Below are 19,165 nucleotides of genomic sequence, written 5' to 3'. Positions count from 1 at the left end.
CTACATTTGAGCTAATAATAGAATTCTTATAATAATTAAAAACTTATAATGAATTATTTATTTATAATAACAAAAAATGTACAATACATTGTTATTATTTACAGAAACATGCCGGTGTATTATACTGGCTTAAATGCCAGTCCACTCTTTTCCAACCAGGATGGAATTGTCACATCAATATTACATTTGACTCAAATTTCATTTCCTGGTATCACTGACATTGAGATTGGTTGGAATTATTTTCTTCTGTGGCAAGATACAAAATTATATATCACTGGTAAAATCAGTGAGAAAGATGACAAAAACGGGCCACACTTAATACAGATTCCAGAGGAATCAGCGGGAAAGTAATAGATACACAAATCTTTTTTCTCTTTCTAAATATTTCTTATTTATAAATCTTTTGTACAAATATTTTATTTTTTATACAGCTGTAAAATAGCTATTCCTGGTCGGGATAGCGTAGTTGTTTTATCCACACGCAATGAAATCTGGAAATATAAGATATACGATGACTCTTGGCAAAAAATTAAACCTTTTATTCCTAGCAATGATAACATACAGACTGAACACGCCATCAAATTATCACAAGCAGGATGCACAGTAGTTTTAACTAATTTAGGTATACTATAACAAATATTTAAGTATCATAGCTTAAGCATTTTACGTTGTGTTATTAAATATACTTAAAAAAAATTTTTTTCTTTCGAGGACGCGTGTTTAATGCTCCCCTTTTGGTTGAGATACCAAAGAAAGTTAAGTTTGTTGACCTTGCCTGTGGTTTTGATCATACCATTTTACTGGCAGAGAATGGTGATGTATACTCAATGGGAATGGGAATGTACGTCACATTACATATGCACGAAATTACTCTTAGAAATTTTCATATTGTTAAATAAAGTCATTATTATAATTTATGTGACAGACGTGGTCAGTTAGGGCATAATGAGTTGGAAGATTGTGATAATCCGAAACTTATTGAAGCTCTAGCAGGTCTGAAAGTAGTAAAAATATCAGCGGGTGGTTGGCATTCTGCCGTAGTCACTGATCAGGTCGGTAAATTAATTAATTGTGTCTACCATTATGTGACTTATAATTGAAACAAGTTTAATATAATAATAGGGTGATCTTTACACTTGGGGATGGAATTCAAATGGAGAATTGGGAATTGAAAGCAAAGACAAAAAAGTTCATGCCGTTCCAACTTTAGTAGATTTTAAAAATAATAGAGGAGAGACTATAGAAATTAATGTTAAAAGAGTCGAATGCGGAAATTCCTTTACTGTGTGTTTAACAGGTAAAATAAATCTTTTTCTCACATGCAATAATTTTAATAGTTTTCCAGGAGAAAAAATTATTGTTTTTTCTTTAGATGACGGCTGTTTTTGGGGATGTGGCGCTAACAAATACGGTCAGCTAGGAAAACTTCAACAAAACTTAGAAAACCCGTATAATTTTATTAAACTGGACATTCAATCGCTAGATTCTAAAATAGTGAAGAATTTCAAATGTCGCGAATGGGGTACGGCAATGATTACGGACTAACATTATATTTTCAATTGTTATACGAAATAAAAAACTTTCAATTTTGTGGTTGTGTTTATCATATCACATATTCTCTGCGTGCATTTCAAAAATCTGTGCCGCTTCGTTTGCTTCTATGAGTGGTAGAATAAATTGACGATTATAGGCCAACGTTTCTTCTTCGGTTAACGAAGGTGGTGGAGTCGGAGGAATATCTATGTCTTTAAGCATTTGCTCTTTTTTCGTATCATCTGTTATTTTCTTTCCTAAATACGAAAAATTCATTAGTTTTTAATTATTATGTAACATCGTAAACAACCCGTTACATGAACTACTATAACAAAATAGCATAATTATCAAAAAATAGAAAATAAACAATATGAATACATTAATAAATATATTTTCGTGCTGCATCGAATGCAGCATATACAAAATAGTTAACTCTATAATTGTTTTGTTACACCATTTACCTTTAATTTTTTTGCCATTATTAATTATTGTTTCACTAGCAACCTTTACCAATCGTTCACGAAGTTGCATGTCAAATGATCCTTTAGGATCCGCGGGTTTAATTCGACGTGGTATTCGAAAAGCATGAGGCTTATGAAAGATTTGCATCTGTATCGGTTTTACGAAAACTGCATATATAAGGTCATATCGCAGTTCATTAGCATACCTGTTTAAAAATATATCTATAACATGACGATATAGAATCTTACATTATTTTTTTAAATACTTATGTATTAAGAAATATTCGAAATAATGTGTTTATAATCTTCTTATACGTACATATTGTATGTTGCTTCAACGATTACATCGAGGACATCGCTTGGATTTGTTAAACTAGAAGCTTCAACAGTCGCGTTTGCTTTTGTCAATATATCTGTTCGCGAATTTTCTGTAATTAATGAAGTTTTCGGTGACTTCTCCTGCAAATTATTTCTTATACTGAAAGAAGAATTTATATTTTATGTAATAACTTAAAAAACATACAATATAATATTGTAGAATATATGATTCATATTATTAAAGGATTACATTTTATTAATTTACCTGTTCTTACCATTACGATTTTTCAATTCTCTTCCGATAAAGGAAATTTTATTTTCTGGAGACGTATCTTCATTTTCTGTAACTAATTCCTTTTCAAATAATTTATCCATAATTAAATCCGCTTTACTGTTGGCAGATGAATAGATGATAGAATTTTTTGACATAATTTTAGAATATTCATCCATAAGCAATTCCCAGTGCAGTAACCGATCGTCACTAGATAATTTTTCAGTAACGTAAAGAAATAATATTCTCATTTCCTTAAAAAAGTCTTTGCGAAGTAGTTTTCTATCTACAAAAATATTCTAATATTCTATATCTTAGAGTGAGATATTTTAATTGCTAATTTATGTATAAATTATATATAAATTTCCTTACTTAATTACATTTGCTATATAATAATTCAGATTAACGTATATTAAAATTTTCATTTTGACAGATCCACTTATTTATACATAAAAATATTATATATTTCTTTCCAAATAGTCTCTCTCTCTATGCAACTAGAAAATATTTTATATAATATATACATATATCAGTTCGACAAATTACCTCGAATTAATTTCATTTCTCCAACCAGCCAGCTAATTAATACACTTTTGTAATAATCATCTAGACAATTTTTATAACGTAGAATTTGAAGAGCTAAGATGTCCAAAAACCAGAAAGCAGCTTTATTGGTCTTGTAGTCTTTAACTCCCAAAAGATCACCTAGCAATCTATATACAATTATTAAATAACTATAATATTTTATAATTCTAGATTTTGTAAAGTTTAAATAACATTCATCTGAAATTTTACCGACTCAATAACATATTGCGGTTCTTCCGTTTCAATCTTCACTGTCTTTTCAACGAGACTGTTAAAAGTGCTCGGAAGAGTCGGCATATATATAACCTTTTCGAACATCTGTACATTCAACAACAAACGCCGTATGATAAAACAAAATTCTTACAAAATTATTAATACAATAATTTTGCAATACAGTAATATTTTCAATAATATTTAATCAATAAACGTCTGATATGTATAAAGTAAATGTAATAACTAGAAATCAGTTACAAATAAAAATTCTTTTAAACTTGTTTGTATATTGTGTGCTTTCAGGAAGTTAACAAGATACTATTTAAATTTATAGTATTAAATATTAAATGATATATCAAATAACCTCGTTATTCTTGTTAACGAATTCATTGTGCTCTCCTTCGAATGATGAATCATTTTCAGAATCTAATATGCCAGACGATTTCATATGTAATGAATTAAAAGTAAAATGTTTCGCGTCATATAAATTATTTGCATCAGATATTCGCACTTGTGTGCTCACGCGATATGAATGCAATCGCAAAATCCAACAGAGAATTGCCTGTCGCTGACGACGTGTCGTACATCGGGTGAGAATTAAAAAAATCACATTTTGTTTTTACTCATTGGTTTTATTAATTTTTTTTCCATATTTTGTTCAATATTTTCAGAAAATAACACTCCAAAGCGAAAAAACCGTATATTCTCACCAATCCCAATGTATGTATAATATATATATATTATACTTTTCATATATAATATATATGTATATATATATAATATATATATAATGTATACTTTTATACTTTTTATATATAATATTATTATGTAGAGTAGCGCACACTTTAGACTGTTATGTATCGATACCTTTTATAATTTTATCGATAAATTACAAATATTGAAAAACATGAAACAGACACAGTCGGCGGGGACGCGCGGACTTCGGCGTGGGACTTTTTCTTACGGAACCGTGAAAAAAGTTTTCGCGACGGATACTGCCGTCCGCTGCTTCCGCGTCCGCCTGCCTCGGGATGAACAAGCAGGATTAATTAACCGGAAACACAGCGTGTTTCTTTTTTTTTTTTTTTAATACGAATCTTAAGAGAACTCGTAAATAAGAGAAAGGAAAGCGACTTCGATCAAACATAAAGCCGGAAGTCGCCGATCTTCTCTTGTAAAATATTTTTTTTTTACCCATTGAAGAGTTCTCGATGAAAGGATCGAATTGCAGAGGCGAACGTAAAGGAAAGAGGAAGGTACAATGTAGGCTAGCAGGAAGAAGCGGAAGCAGTTAGTCCTCATCTCTCTCGAACGCTAATAACTATAATATATAATATGTATGCGCGAACATACGCGTGCCCCGGCGCGACTGACTTTTTTTTTATTTATATATTTTCACACCGAAGTCAGAAAGGCAATACGCAGTATGAACTTACTTAGTACATTTGTGTTTCTTTTCGTGTTTACGTGTATGTGTGTATGTGTACGCGTGTTTTCACGTGTGTGACTTTTACAACTATTTTTTTCTCATTTGTCTATTGTTCCGTGGCTTCTTCTTCTCTTCCATCATTTGGTTCTCCTATTTCTTTTTGTCCCATAATAATACGCTCTCTGACTTTCTCTTTGTTAGATTCATTCTACCCTCGTTTTACCTCGCATTCCCCGTTTCTTTCACCTTTTTGGTAGCTTAATTCTGTCTTCCCCCCCGAGTTCTTTCCGAGTCACGAAATTATCCGGAGACACGTGAGAGTAAGAGGGATAGAGAGGTACGAAGAGGAGGGATTTGAAGGATTGGGTGGTCGTAGGGTAGCGAAGAGATAATCGTATACAGACGCGGAATAATGGAATTAATTAACGCTTGAATCAAAGTAAAATAAGGGAACAAAAAGAATATGTACATAGCAGTTACGATCACAAATATCATAACATATCGTTCACTGCGTGTCAAGTTTCCTAAGATAATTAGAGATCTTGCAAAATTCTTTATTCTTGTAAAATATTGCAAGTTACTTCAACACAAATAAAAGCAATAAAGGACACACATATACATTGATTATAAAGATACTTAAAAAAATCTAAAATATCGTTACATGAAAAAGTTTTCTTAATTAAAATATACAATTTGTACCTCTTAATTTATAAAATGCATGTTTCTTATTACAATTACACCAGGCAAGCCTTTATTTCTTCTATTCTGCTATTATTTATTACGAACATTAATATACTTTTTCAGTCATTTATGTTTCTTATGTGTAGTCAGTTACTCTCTATGGAACACTTTAAGAACACCTTAATTTCAAAAAAAGAAAATATAGCAGTCAATAAAAAACTTAGCAATATTTTATCTTTGTTAATGCATTCAGAAGAGCCTCTATTAATTTTAGAAAACTTTCACAATAGCAAACAACGTTCTTTTGAGATCGCAACGGACTTTGGGATAAGGCGTTGCTTCTCCGCGTGCAATAAGATGTTTCAATTTTTTTTCGTTATCTTGTTTACTTATAAATTACTTTTGACTTTAATATTAAATTAAACGTAATTACATTATTAAGTTCGCAAATACTACAACGAGAAAGAAATTAGAAACATTTGCAATTGCACGATACATGCGGAGAAGCAAGAATTAACCAATTGGTAAACTGAATATTTTTCAATCGATTTTATTGAAAATAATACAACAAAATGTCTCATAATAATAATATAATAATAATAAGAATATAATAATTAAAAATAATTAATAATTATAGATACGTACTGTTCTCTACTCGATATCTAGATAATCGCCTTAAAACATTGTTTAAATAATATTATCATCGTCATTTTAATCAATGTAATAATAAAATAATAATAATAAAGGCAATAAAGTTAATAATAATAATAATAATAATAATAATAATAATTATATCATAGAATAATGTATCAATAAACAAACTTAATAGGCTAATTACTCGTTAATCATTCGTCATCGTTCTCGATTGCTATCAATGGATCTTTTACTTTATCTAGTCATTAATAATGGATAATTAATTAATTCATTAATTAAATTACACGTTGCTTGGATATGCACATAGAGATATAAAGTCGTTTTTTGGTCCCACCTAACTGCAAACGTTATATTCATACAATTTTTTTTGTGTGTATATCGCTTGGATCGCTTTACATGTGTATGCGTGTGTGTTATACGTGTGTGTGCACGTGTTGCAAATAACTACTGTCCCGCTATCGGTAAAGCTGTCGTTTCTCTATTTCCCTTTTGTCCCCCGCATCCGTATTCCGAAATAATCTATCGCGTATACACATGAACAGCATTGCGTGTGCGCGAGTGTGTACACTCGAATCGTATCTCGCGGAACGCGTTGACAGGGTGTCCCCGAAAAACGGTACCGCGAAGAATGACAAACGAAAAACAAACAACATATAAAAGGGGAAAAAATGAAAGAACGAAAATCCCGTACCGAAAGTTAAATACGCGTTTCACGCCATTTAATAAAATATACATACACACAGAACACACACACACACACATATATTGTGCGTGCGTGTGTGTATATGTACGTATGTATATATATGTATATGAATATTCCGATTATATGTATACATATCGCTTTTCTCGTGTCCCATAACTGTTGTTTACCCAGCGTTTCGCTTTTCCACTCTCCCTTTCCCGATTTCGGTGCCGTTTTCTCGTATCTTTCTTTTCATCCTATCTTTCCCCTCCCGCGAATATCCCCCTTTGTTATCACTGGGTACAAGTGTCGCGTCGTCGGAACACGTTCTTCTCGCGTTACTACTCCCTCCCACCCCTTTTTCCCTCCCCGAACCCATTCCGTTTTACAACTGGCATTGCGTTCCGTTCTTCTTCCGCACTTCGCTTTTAAAGTACGCTTAAGTTTATCTAATAACATTATACTCTCACTAGATACATCGCCGTGCAAGGGCGGACGACGTCATGATCGATACGGTACACCTCGATCCTCCCGACGCGTCAACCCTCGACGAGAGGTATTTCTTTCCACCCCCCCCCCCTTACTCATCCCCTTTTCCGCTTATACAGCCAATTGAATATGATTTTTCGTGGGAGCGACGCCACCGGTCGCCGAATAAACCTAATTAATCTTTCTTATTAAGGCTACGCCACGCAATTTCTTGTAATTTACAATTTCTCGCACAAATACTGGTTTATATCAGTCTCATGTTTCTTCCGCCGAGCCCGGTCGAGCAGACGCGGAACGTCGCGACCCCTCGTCATCGATTCCTCGTCGTCGGCGCCGCACGCTCAAACCAGACTCCGCGTGTAATGTAATGCCAGTTGTACGCTTCTTTTTTCGGAGACGAAACGGCACGTTCGTCTTTCTTTACGCAAGGAAAACGTGCGCTCGCAAGAATAATTAGCTAGATCAGGCGCGCTCGGCCTCCTTTGGCGTTCTAATTCGTTCTAATCACGCAAAAGTGATTAGTAATAATTATAATAACAATAACAATTTATAGGAAATCGCGCGCTGCGCGAAAACGCATTTCTTTTTTCTTTGATCTTCGTCGCTCGCACTTTTTAATTTTTTTTCTTATCGCTTCTTTCGCAATCACAAATTTCTTATGTAAATATAATTCATAAATATAATTTTATATTTGAAAAAAACTTTTTTGTACACTAGATCTAAGACAATATTAACATAAACATCGCGTACAGCGTATAAGTTTTAATAAAACGTTACATTTTGTCTATTATAAAATTCATTTGACTTCGGGTTCTAAAAGTGCAATACATATTTGGCGATATTAATTAAAAATTGCCTCAATTTGAAAGAGGTTAAATAACACAATCATGATGAAATTAGCATCAGTTAAAACTTTTCTAAGAAGATACGAGCGATTGTTTTTGTATTGTCTAATTCAACGTTTTGTCGCATGAACAATGATGTTTACGGCTTCTTTCATCTCTCCAAATAAAATTTGAGAACTCAACACTTGGTCGGAATGAAATCGACTCGGCGGAGCCGGTTTTCGATGCAACCGTATCAATTACAGTTGCGGAATTATAAAGCAATCGTGCCGTCCATGGACTAGTAACGAACTCACACGCAATGATTAACAACATCAAAGCAAATTTACATTCGCGGCGTCGCGTACACATTATACACGCTACACATTTACCACTAATTTCACCCCTTCCCCCCTCGGTGGGTGATCCCGGGATCGGCTGAGCGCACGTTTTCCATCTCGTCTCCCCGTGACACCGAGCTCTCGCGAGCGAGGCGGCGCGAAGCGAACAGGAAGGATTGGATTTTCGACGACGTCTCCCGAATCTTTGTGATTCCGATCTCCCTCGCTGAAGAGCAAGAAACTCTTCCCGGGAGACTTCCGGCCTCGAACGTTGGGAATCCCCTTCGAGTTCGTCAGGATCGCGCCGCGTCTCCCGCTTGGCCCGTATCGTCCTTACTTTTTCGTATCGTTAACATACTTCAAATAGTAATATACCTCACAACCATTTTGACAACAATCAACCGTCAACAAAAGAGCGTTCCTACCTCAAAGAACCTTCAAAAGGTGCGCCACCCAGCCAGCGTCGACCTCCGGCGACACTTCCGACTTCGCATCCCCTTTTGATTTGCCGGAAGACGACCGAATCCTCCCCCCTCGTCGATGGCCGGAAATCGAGCTTGCCGGCTGACGTATCACATGTTCGAAAACTACGAACCACGTACGCATCGTTCCATCACTCTCGCATTCATTTACAGATCGCACAACAAAATGCCCTTTGATTTCTCTGTTTCCTCGCTCTCATCTACCGCGTGCGCTCCCTTTCGCTCATTCTCTTCACACTTTCTCTCTTTCTTCCCTCTTTCGCTCTCATTCTCATGTTCGCTGTCCAAACTCCGCTCTCGCGAATACATTTCATACATTTCATACAATGTTATATTCGTCGCACGAAAGACGCTCGAAAGGCTCACATGAAATTTGTTTTGTCATAATTTCGCATACTGCCACAGATTTTTGCTTCTATTTTTATACCGAATTCTCGTCTACGTAAAAAAGCTTTATCAGCAAAAATTATTTATCTGATACAACATTCGCAACGAAGTGGAAAATTATCGATATGTTCGCTTTTTTTTTTAAGGTTAAATTCGCTTACACGATTAGAAGAGATTTTGTATTTTTCCATTTCTCTTCATGCCAAATGTAACTATAAAAGATGTAAAAAAGAATTTAATTAAAGCCCACGCTTTTGGGTAATAATCGATCGGAATGTATCTTCGATAGCATTTTAATATTCTCCGATAATAATATAGAGATTGAGACTGCGTTGGACTCCAGCTTCCAATAGCTGAAATTCAAGATAATTTTTTTCATAGCCATATTGGAAAACGTGGTGTTCAATTACCATGCGTGTTTAAAAGTCTCGAGGATCACATCGAGCCAATAATATCAGTCACGATGACTACGAGCGGAATGATAATAATATTTCATAGATTTCCATATCGCGCGCGATTGCTGTTTATTTCCCCGAGAGCGAATCGCGTATATTAATAGAAACGATAGAAACATTTCTCTCTTTTTGTTTTCGTTCTTCGGAAACCGATAACACAATGCCTCCCGATTAAATCGGGATATTCCGGTTCCGCATTAACAATTAACAGTATCAACAATCCTTGGTCTTCAATTGGTTTATCGCGCTGCGCCAGATTGGCTCGCTTCTCCAAAATTGATCGCGGTCCAATTAGTAGCAGACGACCGCCGATGAATTTCCACTTCGCCACGCCTCGTCAATTATTACTCGCCTAATTCTCCCCGCGAACGTCCTTCCTCAATCGCATCTTGTCGCACGAAATGCGCACTGTTTTCTCTGCCCGGCGTCGATTCATCGTCAAATTAACATCGTCAGGTCGCACGTAAATCTGCCCCCCCCCCCAAAAAAAGAGATGGTCCTTTCAATGCAATGGCGATAAATGAGCTAAACGATCGATCGGAGACTTGAAACGCTCCAGATATTACGTCTCAGTGACGTAAATATATCACGGAATTTTGTGATTACGACATTGTATCCATTTACTATTAATCTTTTACATTTTCAATTTCTCAAAAGCAATTTCGGTAAATTAACCGAATTAAAGCCACATTATAAAGTCACACGAGCTAAACCCGCCATTGCTCCGACGATGCGATTAACGCGATGAATCGTCGCTGCGTGTCGAACGTTCAAACAAAGTCATAACGAAAAATAACACTACTAATTATACACTTTAAAAACGATATACGCTAATTACATCATATTACGTTTGTGTACGTCAACTCGGTTCCGAAATTGCTCTCGCCCGGCGCATATACGCGTGTTTTATGTGTGTACCTTCTTTTCCTACTCCTCGATCGATCAGCGATCGAGCACCGGCACGGTTCCCTGTACAAGTTCAAATTGCCATGCGACAGACAAGACGAAGAACGGTAATCGCTGTAATCGTGCGACCGGCGTAAGATACACATTTTTCTGTCTATCGCATAGAAAAATTGCCTACATTTGTCGAAATAATGCCGGTTTCGATCCCTGCTCGTGACTACTTCGTTCCATCGAAAAACGATCAGTACATTAATTTGCAAATACGTTGTTTAGCTGTCTCGTACGTGTACGTGTGTGTGTGTGTATTTTTATGTGTATATATGTACAGGCGTGTCGGAATGCCCTGCGATGTCTCGCGATCGATCCTCGCCGTGTTTCCTCCGGCGTGCACTGTCTTTCACGGAACGGGAGTAAGGAAAAGCTTTCGGGCCGGAAGGAGAAAGTGCAGAGAGTGCACGGGTGACGCGCCACGCACGCACCCCCTGTGTGCATCTTGCTGTCGATACTGCATTTAATCGACCGACCCTCGAGGGTGCCCTTATAGATAAACCTGTCGCACTGTCGTTGAGCGATGAGATAATATAATCGTTCGACGAGATCACGAATGACACTGTATATATATACCTATGTATCACGTATATATGGGTGTGTACGCGCAGTGTGTGTATAATATGTATGTATATGTATACACGATAAACGACAGCGCCTACCGCAGTAAGAATGATTAATAAAACGATATACAATCGCGATCTAAACAATAAATGGCGACACGTATTTCAGAGATTGTGTGTTTTGTGTGTGTGTGTGTGTTTGTATTGTGTGTGGCTTCATATATATAGTATATATGCATATCTATATACCGCGTTAGACGCGCCTTAAATTTCTCCCTTCCGGTACGAAACGATAATATATAACTGTAAAATCCATGTAGAATATAAAAAATATTCTCTCGCCGCCTCTATCTAACTATATGAAACGCTGCACTAAGACTGTATACTTCGTTACGAACGTATATGCGTGTGTATACCCGCGTGTTCGCGATGTGAATGTATGTGTGTGTGTATGTGTGTGTGTGTGTGTGTGTGTGTGTGTATGCAAGGAGATGTGTATATGGTCATGTTGTTTTACGTACGATTTTTCTTTTCAAGCTTACGGGAAAGTGTTTACGTCTAGACAGGAGTGGTGGGTTGGATCGAGGCGCATCGTCGGATCGAGATCTCTCGATTCTCTCATTCCGATCGATCACTGCCGTCGCTCTTCTTAGCGCGACATAATCGAATCTTTCTTTTATTTTAATTCCGATTTAGCAATACGGTTTAGCAATTTTTTTCGCGACCGTATCGTCTAAATTTTGTATAACTTGCTCGCACACGCTGGTCGTCGTCGATCGCTTTCGTCTTACGTTGGCTGTAAAAGCGATCCCTCGACGATCATTTGGCATTTCGACGGCTCCGTTACACCGAATTCGCGTGCCACATTGAGCTAATTTACATTTAAGACAACAATTATCACAGCGGCGCCAATTTACGTCAATAAGATTGCAGCTCTCAAAGTAAAACGCTTATAAATAGACACTTACACGTTAATAATCTGACGATTGAAAGCCGACGGTCAAATTGACTTTTGTCGTATTTGTATTCACCGTTAAGAAGTTCTATTTTCTATTCTTTTTCTTTTTCACGCTGTATTAGAACTTCCTTTTTATGCATGCGTGCCAATAACATTACAACAATTTATCTCGAGTCGCGAGGGAAATGTTCGATCCTCGATACGCCTCGGACTTAGCTCGGGGACTTACCTTAATAACTAGAAGATACATCGTTTAAATCAAAAGAGGGAGAAAATCCGGGACGAGAGTGTCCGGGGGAGGGGGAGGAGGGATTGGGAGGGGTAAGGCGGAGAAATCGAGGGTAGAGCGTAAAGGTCAATCGAGCATCCGGACGCTCGATCGAGAAGGTACGAAGGTACGCGATTGAGCGCTGCGGGATACGCTTTATTATCCCGCCTGCGCTGTTGTTGTGTTGTTGTTGTTGTTGTTGTTGTTGTACTTGACGAACGATCACGAAGGGACACGAGAACAAAGAAGTAAGGTACAAAAAAAGACGCGTTGTTAAACGTTACGTCGGCGGGCTGTAACTGACCCGCTCACTACTGCCACCGTTGTAGAGAACCCGGGTCCTCCCATGAGGGATTGAGAATCGAGAGGGCTGAGGGGTTGAATGGGGTTTGAGGGGAGTACTTCGCTTAAGAAACAAGCTTCCGCCGTGCTGGATACAACGATAAAAACGACGGCGCCCGAAAGGCGCGCGCTCGATAGCGCCCGCGGTGGTTTTTTTTTTTTCCCCTATACGCGATAAGACTGGCTCTGATGCTTGATTAGCTGGGGATTAATTAACGCCCTGTTTAATGGGGGGGTGCCCTGTAATGGTGTGCCGAATCGTCGGAAGGTCGTCGACCGCGTTAGCGGCTATCGCGCGCGATCGATCCTAAGATTGTATTCTTCCGCCCCTTCTGAACCGAAAGGCGCGCTTGAAACGAAGGGAAGAGCAATAAGTATGATTCGATCGGCGTGTTGTAATTGAGAGAATTAATGTTGACCGACCTTTTCTGCGTTTAATTAATATCGATCTGTAAGTCGCATAAAGATGTTATCGCTAACGCGACCGACGACATTTCGAAGATCCGGACGATTGTTGTGCCTTCAAAACATCTATCGTGTTACATGGATTCGTTTGAGGAGCAAAACAATGGATAATGTACAATGGCGGCTACCGATTGTACGATCGGCATTTCGATGTTTAATGAGCACGTTGACATTTAGTGGCTGCGGACTGCAGAAGAAATTTAGCAAATCGCCTTACGCGAGTGCGTGGTTATTATATATATAAATCTAACGTACGCGTTTCTCTGGATAATACAATGACGATAATGTGTAGTCGATAATGCATCGAGATCGAGGTTTCGATACGCCGATCGTACACGACGGCCGCGTCGGCGAAGTGTCCGTTAACACACTTTCGCGAATAGATAATCATACGATCGTCATCGATGAGTATTTAACGTAGGGTCGTGTGGCTGATTAAAACGGATTTCTAAGCGTGTCCTTGCCTATGAAGAAGAATCGGTCCGATCGACCGGAGATATTTAAAACGTGTTCTCAATTTACAGAAAAACGTATATTACGTCTACGCGGTATGTACAAATATGATTCGCGCAATCTATATACAACCAAATTAGAATTACGATTTATTTAACGTCGGACCGCATCGTCGTAAAGCAGCTTGGATCCGTTAGCTAAAAGACGTCACAGAGCCGACCCTGATCCTCCCCACGTCTTTTGGGGGCATTCCGCGATTTGACTAACGTCAGAGGGAGAGAGAAAGAGTTAGTTCCGCCGCCGTAAATATACCTGTCCCGGAAATTTGTGCTTCCCGCGGGATTAACTTGTTTCCCGCCGATCCTGACTTTCAACGGAACCGACGGGCGCCATTCGCGTTCGCCGCCACGAGAGCTGTGGGACCTCGCTCGTACGTCCCTTCCCATTTCCTTCCCAATAACGTCCTCCAACATCTCGTGGAAGGGACACGCGTCCTCACACGGTGCCTCACGCCGCATTGTCGCGCAAGGTGGACACAAACGCGCGCCTTCCGCGCACCTGCCAGGAAATTTGTTGTCTCGCAAAAGAGGAACGGTGCGTGTAAAACCGGGGAACGAAAGTACTTTCGCGCGAAATCGGCGCGAGACCGCAGGCTGTCACTCGACGCGTTGGGATCCCGTACACGCGAACAACGTCGCTCTAATTGCGGCTGGTTTGCACGCCGACGACGTTACGACGGAAAACGGGAAAACGCGACGATTACGACAGTCTGTGTTTTTTTGTTTTTTTTTTATGTATATCGAGCCGACGGGAAAAGGGGTGAAAAAAAGTCGATGCTTCGGAAAATTCGCAGTCTATATCTCCGCTGGAATGAATTTACGTAGTAGTCTTCTCTGCACAATCGCGCACGCGATTCGAGCCGTCGACCTTCCGGTGATCACGACCCGCGCGGGAGCGAGTTGCTGAAGAGTACGGATTGAGGAACGCTCGTGGAATGATCGTGGAATGATAAAAGTCCCGAGAACGACGGGAGATCGACAGCCGCTCGAACGAAAATTGATCTCTCCGAGAATTCATGAGGACATTTACGTAGATCGTGAAACGCGTTGGGGAAATATCGAAATGTAAATAACCGATCTCTTCCTCATCTTCTCTCTCTCTCTTTCTCTCTCTCTCTTTCTCTGCTCACTCGTACCTTTCCGTTTCGCATCATTTGGTCTCTTGATTCTCGATTAAGGCCACGTGGCCGCTACGCGTTTATGAACACATGTGCTTTTGATTGTTGCTGCTGACAAAATACCACATCGTGCGTGAAGAATTATGATAGACACTAAAATCTTGGCGATTTCTTGGAATTCTGGCAAAATAAAGTTGTAAAAATGAGTGTTTAACTTCTCAATGTCTGTAATACATATACATGTGTGTCGCATACGTCGTATCCCATCATCATTGGTTATTCACTCTCATGATTTATATCAAATCATGTATGTGAAAGATGTTTAAAAGTTACTATATTCGATAACCGTTTCCGTTCTTTCAATTCATACAGTTTTTTTTTAATCCAAATAGATCAATAAGAGAGTTCAAAAATAGATCTTTTTAAGTGCAAGAGATCACCGCATCGCGCCAATGCTCGCGTAAACGACCGCTTTAGTGGAACGATGATATCTTCATCGCTTCGGCACAAGAGCCGAACCCGACGACGAGAGAAAAGAAAGAAACAACAAATTGCACAATCAATATCGAGCCAGAAAATTCGGAACAGTGACGTATTACTCTATTATTCACTGCAAAAAAAAGCAGAGAAAAGCTAAATTTTTAGAATTGCATTTTCTTTTCAGAGTGCTTTTCTTAACTGATGCAAAACTCGATGAAAAATTTTATGATGTGTAAGAGCACGTTTTCCATCCGGCGGTTTTGAGACAAAATGACCTGTCGGGGTCTTCATGAATCGATTATTAATTAAGATTACGAAAAGAGGATCCCTCTCTCTCTCTCGCTCTCAGAGACGCGCGAGCAAAAGCGGATATCGATCGTCACGATTCTGTACGGATATTTAATGACAGTAATAATACATAACGATGATGACGATGATGATAGTGATGGCGATGATGAGGATGATAAAGTTGAGGGTGGTAATGGTGATGTCGGTCAACCGTCGTTGTCAGGGGGGAACGTTCGATCGACGCGCATACACACACACACACACACACACATCGGTGTGATATGCATGCATACATATGTATGTCGTAATAAGTAAGTCGTATGTACGTTATCTGTTGGTTTTGCATTTGACGCACGCGATCCGGCAAACCGTCCGCGAATCTCTGCGCGAACGCGTCCGCATTTGTACATATCCCTGTCGATTTTGCATATAATCCCATACGATCGTTTCAACATGATATACCTGCGCACATGTATATGTATACAGCATTAATTCATATCTTTTATCTTTAAATCGCGCGATACTTTTCAATATATTTATATATTTATTCAAATATTATAGTTCAACGGGTTGCGTCCGTCATACATACGTGTACGAGAATGTATGGGCGTACGCATGTGTGTGCCTCACGCTCGCATGTGGTTGGCTTATCCATGCTTCGCACGGGCACGGACTTCCGGGCCGTACACTCGCGCACTTACGCACATCGTCCGCATCAAATCCCTCATCCTCGCCTTCACAACAATAATCAGTGATAATAACGACAATGATAATGATAATAACGATGGTAATCACTCCCGCGCGGCGCTAATCGCTATCGCGACGGCAATTAATGCGCGGCAATCAATGAACCGATGAATATGCTTACGCCTACGTGTACTTAATTATACAATCGTAATGAAAATTATCCTAATTACTCGTACGCATGCTTCGGATAATCGCCGATCGACGAACGCGTTTCCTTATACGTCGGCATAGCCTAACCATCGATCGCGGGTGGATAACACCAGCGCGGCATTGCTCTTTTCTCGATTGCAACAGATCAGGGAACAATCGATTCCGTCCGCTGTCTTCAAATCTCCCTCACCCTCCTCCCTAGAAATATGCTAAATCGCGCGATCAAGAGACGTCATTACGACAACGAAACGTAGAATGAGTGAGGAGAGCAAAGAATATAATATTCTGGATAAAACGCTCTGTTATTAAGTTTTCGTCGAAGAATGACCCAATCGAATGCCGTACATTATAACCAAGTTGCGAGGGACAAAAATATTGGTTTAATAAGAATCTTTTTTTCAACTTGGAAATATTTCTGGCGCGTCTCCAAAGCTTTTTTTTTTTCGTTTTAATTTAATGGACATTTTTGCGTCACTTTTATTCAGCTTACTCGACTGCCAAATGTAGCAGCTCAGTCAGTTAATTAAATTGTCGTATTACATTCATCGCAGTATCATTTTAAAAATTTTAGCTTTTTTATATTGATACCGAATTACACGCGACATGTTATTTACAAACCGTATCATTGGAACACATCAAAAATGTCCTTTTCTTTTTTTAAATTTTTGTCTCCGATAAATGGTATTAGTCTCAGTTATTCTTGTGTCTTATTTTGGAAATATTAAATAAAAATATTTTTTTACATAAAACAAAAACATAATAATAGCATAGAATTGTTCTGCGAACAGAACTTTCGACATAAAGATTTCAAATTGCAAAGTGAGCAACGAAACTCTCGTGCATACATATATGTTTATGTGTACAAATACGTACAGGCACTCTCATGCGAAGGGCGCCCGTTTCCCGTTAAAATTAGCATTCCCTCATTTTCCCGTCGAGCCTTTTCCGACGTAGAACCCTATCGTATCAACCCTTACGCGAATATCTCACGCATTCCGCTTCGAGCTTCTTCCAGCTGCTTTACGACGATCACCCTGGTACCGTTTAACCTCGCGTACCCCTAATTTCGTGTTAGCATCTTTTTTAGTTTTCCTTAAGAGCATATAAAAAGTCGTGTGGCACATTGACGGTTGGAATGTTATTTTGTCTTCATTAAATTTATAATAAGAATCATAATAATTAATAATAGTAGTAATATAGTATTTTTTTTTTTCGGTGTTATTAATAATATTGTTTTATGTATCGTTTAATAATAATAATAATCATAAGAATCATAATAATAATAATTAATATATTTTATATATAATATACCTTTTTGTGTTTATACTATAGTAGTTTGTTTCCTCTGCACTTATTTATATTCTGCATCTGACTGCGGGTTTTGATTTGTGGGAAACTTCGTCCGGCCTCGCGACGCCGCGATCGACAGGGAGATCCCGACGTCCCCCATCTTGTCCCTGCCGCGCGACCGCCCACCCTTGAGCGAGCGTCCGTTCGGGGGATTGTTTCGCGACGTTTCCGCGTTCGCGAGATCGCCGATCGCGAGTCCAAACCGCCGATCGCGACTTCGAGGCCGGGACGATCCTTGTGGTTTTTTTTTTTTGCATTGCTCTTCGTGGCATCTGCATTTAGCGTGAATCACTGCTGGATACATGTATATGACGTAGAGAGATTTTTTAGTAATCCTGTTACCTGGTTTTTTTTTTGTTTTCCTATTTTGTTTGCTCTGTGCCGCGGGACGATCGTTGCGGGCGCCGCGACATCGCCACGGGGGCGATCGTGGCCGCGGACGCCACGCGATCGCTGCCGCGTGCCCTGATGCTGAGAGAAATGTCTATTGTTGCCTGTTGTAGTGTGTATATATATATATATATATATAATATATATGTTGCTGTCGGTTATTTTGCTTTTTGCTTTGCTCGCTGAGCGCCGGGCGAGTATTCAGCCCGGCGCGCGTCCACGGGCGCGCTGGCCCGATCCAGGATCGACGACTGGCTCCCCCGCTCGATCGCAAACGCCCAACGTGCGCCGCGCGCGTTTCTCTAATCTACCGATTGGACCCGATTCGAGGTTCCGTGTCCGTCTCGGAGGACCAAGCCGGGTGTCCCGAAGTCGAACGAACGATAAATCAATTGTTACAACGGACAATGCAATTAATCGTTCGAACCCCCCGAGCGGGCCATTGAATTTCTCCCCCCGTTGGATTACACGATATCGAGAACACCCCCGCCTCTGTCGACCGACCGGTTTCCTCGTGATATGCTCCGTTATCGATTGGTCGTACTAATCGTCGCACGTATCTATCTATCTGTCTACCTATCTATCCAGCGATCCTCGCTGTTTCGCGCCTGTCGCGGCCGATCGGCGGCCAATGTCGATCCCGTCTCGGCGCGGCCCGTGTCTGTTACTGTAAGGAGACGACTGGTATATCGGGAGGCTGTTGTTGCAATGTTGTTGTAGCTGTAATGTTAGAGAGCAGACTGCGTGTACTGTTATTTCTGATATGCTGTTTCGC

At 39.3% G+C, this 19,165-nt stretch overlaps 2 protein-coding genes across 4 annotated transcripts in view; one reads left to right on the top strand and one right to left on the bottom strand.

The window, feature by feature from the left end:
- Positions 1-1,590, top strand: part of LOC105835829 (PH, RCC1 and FYVE domains-containing protein 1) — a 1,905-nt gene extending 315 nt beyond the window's left edge. The window contains exons 2-7 of one of the 2 annotated variants that reach the window (XM_012679414.3): positions 105-347; positions 432-622; positions 712-841; positions 926-1,052; positions 1,123-1,297; positions 1,373-1,590. In XM_012679414.3, coding sequence (XP_012534868.1) covers positions 109-347; positions 432-622; positions 712-841; positions 926-1,052; positions 1,123-1,297; positions 1,373-1,545 — 1,035 coding nt within the window. In that variant the 5' untranslated portion in view covers positions 105-108 and the 3' untranslated portion in view covers positions 1,546-1,590. The remainder of the gene's footprint in view (positions 1-104; positions 348-431; positions 623-711; positions 842-925; positions 1,053-1,122; positions 1,298-1,372) is intronic. The other variant, XM_028192259.2, reaches the window with a different exon arrangement.
- On the bottom strand, positions 1,577-19,165 carry LOC105835831. Of its 2 annotated transcripts, XM_036286655.1 has the most exons (7): positions 3,746-19,165; positions 3,383-3,486; positions 3,130-3,296; positions 2,578-2,869; positions 2,314-2,472; positions 1,995-2,200; positions 1,577-1,790 (listed from the first exon to the last, which is right to left on the bottom strand). In XM_036286655.1, the coding sequence occupies exons 1-7, from the start codon at positions 3,827-3,829 to the stop codon at positions 1,609-1,611; spliced, it is 1,194 nt and encodes a 397-aa protein (XP_036142548.1). In that variant the 5' UTR covers positions 3,830-19,165; the 3' UTR covers positions 1,577-1,608. The 2 variants fall into 2 exon arrangements, with proteins under 2 accessions (XP_036142548.1, XP_028048061.2); XM_028192260.2 differs by lacking the exon at positions 3,746-19,165 and having other exon boundaries at positions 3,379-3,474.

Source organism: Monomorium pharaonis, chromosome 1 (genome assembly GCF_013373865.1).
Source record: "Monomorium pharaonis isolate MP-MQ-018 chromosome 1, ASM1337386v2, whole genome shotgun sequence".
Lineage (NCBI taxonomy): Eukaryota > Metazoa > Arthropoda > Insecta > Hymenoptera > Formicidae > Monomorium > Monomorium pharaonis.
This window is presented reverse-complemented; position numbering and strand designations above follow the sequence as displayed.

Excerpts from the sequence above, each read along its gene's own strand:
- LOC105835831 (XM_036286655.1), bottom strand. The coding sequence starts at position 3,829 with ATGAAATCGTCTGGCATATTAGATTCTGAAAATGATTCATCATTCGAA. Across the intron at positions 2,870-3,129 it reads AGAAATGAAATTAATTCGAG|ATAGAAAACTACTTCGCAAA; the intron begins GTAATTTGTCGA and ends ATATTTTTGTAG. Across the intron at positions 2,201-2,313 it reads GTTGAAGCAACATACAATAT|GTATGCTAATGAACTGCGAT; the intron begins GTACGTATAAGA and ends ATTTTTAAACAG.